Source organism: Cyanistes caeruleus, chromosome 13 (genome assembly GCF_971803275.1).
Source record: "Cyanistes caeruleus chromosome 13, bCyaCae1.hap1.1, whole genome shotgun sequence".
Lineage (NCBI taxonomy): Eukaryota > Metazoa > Chordata > Aves > Passeriformes > Paridae > Cyanistes > Cyanistes caeruleus.
In genome coordinates, this window is record NC_141713.1 from 15,479,404 (window position 1) to 15,487,332 (window position 7,929).

Consider the following 7,929-nt stretch of genomic DNA (forward strand, 5'->3'; position numbering starts at 1 on the left):
AGCTTGCCCATAGAATATAAAGGCATCATGTGAAGCCAGCATACCAGAAAACAGCTTGGTGACTCAGTAGGAGGGACAGCAGTTATCTAGCAACACAACCTGTTCAGAGGTCACTGCTTTGGATGAAAACGACTGTTCTGGTGTTATTACCTGCAGAAGTAAACTAGCAAACCTTGACATCCAATTTTCTGGATCCAAAGGAAAATTCCTGTTTCTGATGGTGTTACTACTCAGAATTCCTCTCAGATGATTTGGTTGCAAAAACAAAGGCTATCTTGTGCAAATTTATTTTCAAATCACTTCTTTTAGTAGTGACTTAACTTCTTCTGAAAGAATCGGCCAACTCCCAAATGCTTAAGGTGAACAAAGACAAAACAATTCTTACAAAGGAATGTTCTCAGCATATCCTCTTTCAAAGACATTAGAAATGTCATGAGTGTAGTCATACATCAAAGCAGTGATATGTCTCTGACATTGGTAATAGCAGTAAAAACCACCACTCAACTCTAATACAGAACTTTGCCTTCCAGAGATCTCAAAAGATTTTAGAAATCAGATAGCTGGCTTCTTAGAGCTGGCAACAGAGCACAGAGAAATCTTGTAATTTGCCACAGTTGCAGAACCAAAAAGAGAAGGAACTCAGAGTAGGACCAGTTCTAGCCCAAAGTAGCAGAATCACGTCAGATAACCTTCAGATCACCACCTTCAAAAATAGATTAAACCCCATAGGTAATTCATCAGAAAAATCATGGGCTGTCCAACTGGAAGTCATATCAGAAATATTTACTTTGTGTAGTAAAAAAATCTACTTCTGACGCTTCTGTCTACAATCATTAACTCACAACTTGAACTGTAAATGAGCCAGCAGTTGTTTAAGGAGGAAATACGCTGCAAATTTACCTTTCAAGAAGTGCACGGAAGGAAGATGAAATTATAATTCTGGAATTTAATAACAGATTTTTCTGTTTTAAACCTGGCTAAAAATGATGTTTTATTTCCCAGTGGTTTTCACTTTATTTTCACAAGAACAATGTGGCTTATTACATACTTACACAACCCGTCCATAACAGCTTTTTAGCTTTAGTTAGGAGGGTCTATTTCCTTCTTGCTTTGCATTTGATACTTTATATGATCATCTCTGAGATACCCTTTAATAAAGAGATGGGTCAAAGACAATGAATTTGTAGGAAAACAGGTGACAAATTCTAAAGAAACAAAAAGTAAACATGAACTATATGAACACATTACCTATGAAGTATTTGCAGTAAATATAAAAATTTATTTTGAGTAATTTTTTTTTTTTTTACCGAGTAAAACTGATTCAGGGAGAAGGGTTAGGATGTTATTTTTCTTCTGACTGCAACAGTAGTTCCCATAAAATGTTAACTAAGTAACAATTTACTGTTAACTCAGTAAACAATTTTCCACCTCCTTGAAGGATGTGTTCTTTTAGCACAAGATGCAAGCCAAAATATTTGGCTGGAATATCTGGAAATTACTACCTCCTAGTCCATAATGGCTAATCCTAATAAAGACCACCATTTAGGTTATAGTGAAGAAAAAGTTAATGTCTTCCAGTACAGTCTTGCTGAAGTGCTTTGTAACATGCTCCTACTTTCTTCCCCATCTCAAAATTTTAGACTACAGAAAAGCAAACCCAGGTCAGTAGGACCTTGACTGAAATCCTACCCCCTAAACTGCCAAGATCCTTAAACACAAGTATCTGTGCTTTGAGTAACTCTCCTCTACCTCACTGTGCCTAGTCATCGTGCAAAGGTACATAATGATCCTGATTAAACTTGTCTTCTGGAAATTCATCATAAATTCTTCCTGCTCTGCACTTTAATTTCTGCCTCTCTGACAACATTTGAATTCAAGTATTGACATCCCCGACTGAGCAAACAGCTTGCATCAGATAACATCCTGGTCTGCACACCTATAGAATCGACAAAATCCTTTTTCTTGGAAACCATGTTTAAACAGGCAGTCATCCACAGCCAGTTCTGCACTGTGTTTATTCTTTCCTTCACTTTCTTTAAGTTCATTTACTTTCTAAATAGAAGCATCCATTCCAGTTCAATGTCAATTTGCACAAGTATATTTTACATTCTCTCTGCTGCTGAGAAGTGGAAGCAATTGTGATATTCCAAAAGAAATATCAAATAAATTAAAAAGTCTGGAACACTACAGGCAAAGTAGACCCAAATAGGCAGCAGCAAGTGCGCTGATGCTCGAGCAAGTGAAATGACGTGTCTTCCACTGGATATTACAATAGCTTAGTATAGCAGAAGTGCAGTTGATGCTTTTAGCTGAAAATTCAATCTTCCAAGACCACAAAGTACATTAATCACATTAACTGGGCAGGATTAGCTGAAATTCAAACACAAAAAATAGAAAGTAGCAACAAAGTTACAGAGAGCAAAGCAACAAAAAACAGAAAGAACATTGGCACCAGACTGCCTTAACTTCCCTTTGCTCCCTGCTCCTTCAGTGAACTGAAACAACCTCCACAGAAGAAGCAGATCCAGGACCTGGACAAACACCATCCCAGAAATGTGGTTAAAGCCTGGAGCAGCACGACAAGGGGGAATGACTTCAAACCGAAAGAGGGTAGGTTTAGATAATAGGAAGAAATTCTTCCCTGTGATGGTGATGAGACACTAGAACAAGTTTCCCAGAGAGGCTGTGGCTGCCCCGAACCCTGGAAGTGCTCAAGGCCAAGTTGGATGGGGCTTGGAGCAACCTGAGATAGGGGAAAATGTCCCTGCCCATGTCAGGGGCTGGAATGAGACCATGCTTAAGGTCCCTTCCAACAATGGCCATTCTATGATTCTAATGCACACTTAATTGGAACAAAATATAAGATACAACTATTTGCATTAGGAGAGTCCAAAGGCTACAGAGAACTCAAAATGTAGAAGTCTGCCTAGAGACAGGAAGAGATTACAAGTACTTGGAGGTAGGAAGCACAAATTTTTATGCTTGTATATCTTGAAATTCAGTTTACCACATGATTTTTAGAGAACAAAAAAAAATTAAACCTGGAAGATTGAGTCTGATGTAGAACAAGAGAAAACATGGCACAGATAGACATTTGCATCCCTTACGACAAAAAGAGACACTTATTGTGCAGTTGAAATAAAAGCAACTTGTCTCTTCTTTTGGTTTCAAACATGGTTACTTACCAATCTGCAGGGTGCAGCAAAGGGCACGTAGCAGAGCTATTTATAGACAAAAAGATGCAGTCACAAACACACAAACGTGCTGCCCAGCAAGAGCTGCTAGGCTTTCGCTGATGTCCTCATCCATCATTCTGTAACAGCCATTTCTTGCAATACTTAAAAGTGCAACCACACTCAGAGCCCTGTAACTGAAAGACTTTTTCATTTACAGCATTTCTCTAAACACACTTAGAAAATTTTGGGAAAATACAGAATATTAATGCTAGTTTCTAAACAAAGTTTTCCAATGATCACTCTTTCAAAAGTTTTTAAATAAAAGTTTATTACAGAAATTGTTTTAAACAAAAAAAGGACAACAGTATCTCTTGTAATTAAAAAAAAAGGTAACATTGTATTCATGCCCTATAAGGTGAAATGAAGAAATGCTACAGGTATTTCTTCCCCTGTCATTCTGTGATGCTGTCTAGTATGGATTAACTCACATCTGCATCTCAAGAATTGTGTATGATCAGTCCCTTTCCATGCTGCTTCTCTCCAGAAAGTGCTGCATATCAACAGAAAATATTGCAGACAAACCACAGGTCTATTCATTCTGCAGTATTGGAACCAGTGTCTAGGAAAGAAAACAGAGAACCAAGAGCATTCTCTAATACCTTCCCCAAGTTCTAAAGCATTCCCCGAGCATTTCAGAACATGTTCTGTACCTACCTGATTCCCTCTACTGCTCTCAATGCCATGCATGAACTGTTTGTGCTGTTTCACTTCACTTAGCAACACTGAGAAGAGCCAGCACAAAACTCCAGGGTTGTGCATGCAGACACATTAAAAATGCTAAAAGCTTAGCTCTAACATGCAATGATACACAAACCCTTCATTGCAGTCAGCCACAAGCAGATCTGGCTATCATTTACTAAGGAGAAAGGTTTTTGCACATCCAGCAGCACAAGCCCCAACTCTGACAGAGTGTGGGCTACAGCTTATCGTGCACTTTGAAACAGATGCAAAAATGAGCATGGTCTTCATAAAGCAACCGAGACCAATTCTCTGTTGTGACCTTTTGTCAGAATCACCAATTAACACCAGTGCAATTTTTGATACACTATCATTACTGCTTTCTTGTTTTTAGAGCTGTGGAAAAAGTATGTAACTCAAATCTGGAGAATGACAAGCCAGTGTTTAGTACTGCTCCTTCAAAAAGTCAGCTTCTCATGGGAAAAAAAAGGTTGTAATGTTGATAGCAACTTCAAGTCAGCCAGCTGTTTAAATTTTATCTGCACAATTTATCAAGAATGAAAATGATTAATACTTGGAAAGTAAGGTTTCCTCCACTAGCACACAAAAAACAAGCGGTAAGATTATATGCTTGGCTAATACCAGAAGTTGAGAAAACAATAAATTCTGTCAATTCTTTAGAACTACAACTTGAAGTGACTATTTTAAGCATGCCAGGGTCAGCAAGCCATGAAGAACCTATTTCAGAGGTCTATGATGCGTTAAAATAAAGCCTTTTCCGTGCTCAGTTCCTGCTTTTAGCATCTCTCTCTGAGGATGAAACAAGTAGCAGCATTTCACACAGCTTTAGCAATACTCTGTCACATTGATGGCTTTAAAAGTTATAAAGCAGCTTGCCACAAAGTCACTGAATTACTTTTTCCAGGAAAGAATATCAAGGGACATGGGCAAAAGTAATCCAGTCAAGCAGACATGGATTGTAAACTCCCACAAGCAGTGTACATACAGAGGATCTGTTAGGCAACAAGTCAGTCTTATGACTTGCAAATGCCTGCATGCTTTTCGTGAGTTTGTGTCCCCAGCTATCAAATTCAGAGAATGACTGCTTAGACACTTTTCTCAGATAATTCCTTGCTCAGACAGTTGAAGCACTCTTCAGATTCAGTAAAACATGGTGCTAACATAACAAGTAGATTAGCATTAGAAAACTCACCACACAAAAAATAAAGATTACTTCTGGCTTTCTAATTGCTCTTGTTGTTATGTACTTCCCAACAACAGGTGCACAGTAGTCCCTAACATGGTTCTGCCTCAGTGCTTATGAGTCAGGGAAGCATTTAGCTGGCTTTTGTTTCATCTCTCATCAGATGTAAAAGGGAATGCAGAGCCCGACCTCTGTCTAAGTCATACAGTCAATCTGGCTTTAGTAAGACATTTGATCAAAGCTTTCTATAAGCAATCAAGTCTCATGTCTCAGCCTATTTATATCATATTTCATACTTACTTTTGCCATCACATGCTACAATTTTCACTTTATCCACTTTCACGAGTTCGGTGACCTCCCTAAATTCCACGTCATTCAGTACAAACGTCCATACATTGTCACAGAACCTGTATGTGTTCAGAGACCCCTATAAAAAAACAAGAGACATTTGCTATAGGACGTATCTCAAAAGCAACAGAAAACACGATGAGTATCTACTGAACTATGTCCCTTCTTGAACAGATGTGCTACAAAGCCAACAGTGGACCTGAATGCATACAAACTGGCAAGCAAGCAATTCTGAGGAAAACTGGAGTTTAAATGCCCTCCAGTGGCTGAAATTCTCAAGACCATGGAGTGACATTACAGGATATCCAAGGGGAGGCTCCTTAGGTAGGCAAAGCTGTTTTACAATTTTTCTAATGTGTACAGAGGATCAGTAGCAAAAAACATTTCTTAAAATACTGAGTCATAAGAAAAATCAGATACAGCAGTGATCACAAGATGTGAATTCTGCAATTGCTTAAACAAAGTGGCAGCTTAAATAAAAAATCATGACAAATATGTGACATAAAGGGGCATCCCTGTTATTTGATGTATTACTGAGGATGTCAATATGGCAAACTCCTGACCTGCAATTTTACATATTTTAAATTTACATTCTTGAACTTAGAACTTAAGTTCCAAGTAACATTTTTTAAATTTATTCACTAAACACATGCTAAACTTTTTTTATACCATGCCATATATACAAAACAATTTAAGAAAAATTATGCTATTTTTAACATCTCTATATTATTTAAAAATCTAGTCTCTTAGGAACCCACATCATGAATGTGTTCTACATAGACTGTAGAGAAGTATTATGACAAAACTTAACAGAAAGCTGTGTTTTGTGTTTTTTTTCTTAACATTATATTCAAGTTAACATTTAACAACTTGCTGGCTATCTAACATCAATTAGGATGGCTGATTGGGAACACCCCCCAACTTATTTTTCTATGATACCTACAGAAAATAGCTACAAAATGATCCAGTGAAAGGGTAGATCTAAAACTCTCTAGTCTCTCTTCACATTACTCATGTGGCTGAAAATCTGGCCTCATCTCACTTTTGCTAGGGACAGCTGCGAGAAGCAAAAGTCTCCCTCCTCATCTGCAAGACACTGAGGATGGCAATGTTATCCATCAAAAAAGCATTTCCCTCTTCCCTGTTTTCATCATCTGATTTTTGCATTCATTCAAAAGATCCCTGGCAGAACAAGGTAACGAGCCTTACAGCTGCATACAGAACATACACGTGAACAGTCATCAGTAGAGCCAAAATGAACCCTCGAAAGTTCTTGCTTATCACACAGCTTTTAATTGACATTGTGCATCAATGCTTAGTTGCTGTATCTCATGTAAAACTTTAAGATATCATTTCCTTACCCTGAAATTGACTCTGTTCCTGACTCGCTGTGCCAGTGCTGAATTTATAGCTTTATCAAACTGAAGTAGCACCTGAAGGGCCAACTGAGGAGTGATTTGCTGTGACTAAAGTAGTTGGAAGAAAAAAATAAAAGTTTTGAGTTGTTTCAAAGTAAGCTCAAACATGCAGTATAAGTTAAAAACATTAAAGCAAAGTTCATGTCAATGAAGCAGATCTCTAGAAGAACAATCTACAAAAAATTACGTTCCTGTATTTATTTCCATTTTTGTATTTCAATTCTGTACTATACAAAGACCTTTTATAATATATATTTGCTGTAAATAACCAGAAGAACAACAGATTGACTAATGTTCCACCTTAACCTGGCTGTTCATTTACTGAGCCACATGAGATAATGCCATTTACACGAAACACTTCCCTTTACCCAGAACGTAAAGAAAAACTATCACAAGCGAATGGGGTACCAAGCCCTCACGTTTTCAATCAGTAAGTTTCCCAAGCCTAGGCCGTAAGTACCCTGATACAGGAACGACAAAGCCATTTAGATAAAAATTGCTGTCTTTATTAAGCTACTCGCCCAGGCCCCCAACCTGTATGAGCTCATCCAGGCTCTCCTGAAGGCTGTTCCCCAGCGTGGTGTTCCTATACAGCTGATACGCCATGGTTTACCGGGAGGGCTGGACACGTCCTGCTCATCCGCGGCTGCGCGCCCGTGCTGTCCTCGCTCTCATTGAAAACAAACAAAGGGAACAATAAAACCCCCTCCGCCCCGCAGCCGAGCCCGTCGGGCACACGCACGGCAGGGCACGTACGGTCTGAGGCCTCCCCGCAACACCGCGCGACACTCGGGCGCGCTCCCGGCCGCGGGGCCGCACAACCGACAGCCCGGCCCGGCTCCGGGAGCCGGCCCGGCCGGAGCTATTCCGGGCGGGAGCCGGGCACTGCACGGCCCCGCCAAGCCCCACCCGGCCACCGGCCCCGGCCCCGGCCCCGGTCCCGGTCCCGGCGCCGCCCCCGGGGAAGCTGCCCCGGCCCCGGCGCTCCCCGGCCCGCGCCGCCATGGCCCCTCACCGCGCGCGGCCGGAAGCGCGGCCCCGCCCC

The 7,929-nt window shown here is 40.2% G+C and overlaps 1 protein-coding gene across 3 annotated transcripts; it reads right to left on the reverse strand.

Annotated features, from left to right (window-relative positions):
• Positions 1–3,478: 3,478 nt before the first annotated feature.
• On the reverse strand, positions 3,479–7,919 carry GTF2A2 (general transcription factor IIA subunit 2). Of its 3 annotated transcripts, none has more exons than XM_086849188.1 (5): positions 7,900–7,919; positions 7,419–7,554; positions 6,828–6,932; positions 5,419–5,545; positions 3,479–3,795 (listed from the first exon to the last, which is right to left on the reverse strand). In XM_086849188.1, exons 2-5 carry the CDS (start codon positions 7,488–7,490, stop codon positions 3,770–3,772), a joined length of 330 nt encoding a protein of 109 aa, XP_086705314.1. In that variant the 5' UTR covers positions 7,491–7,554; positions 7,900–7,919; the 3' UTR covers positions 3,479–3,769. The 3 variants fall into 3 exon arrangements, with proteins under 3 accessions (XP_086705314.1, XP_086705315.1, XP_023789923.1); XM_086849189.1 differs by having other exon boundaries at positions 7,884–7,907; XM_023934155.2 differs by lacking the exon at positions 7,900–7,919 and having other exon boundaries at positions 7,419–7,591.
• Between the last annotated feature and the right edge of the window lie 10 nt (positions 7,920–7,929).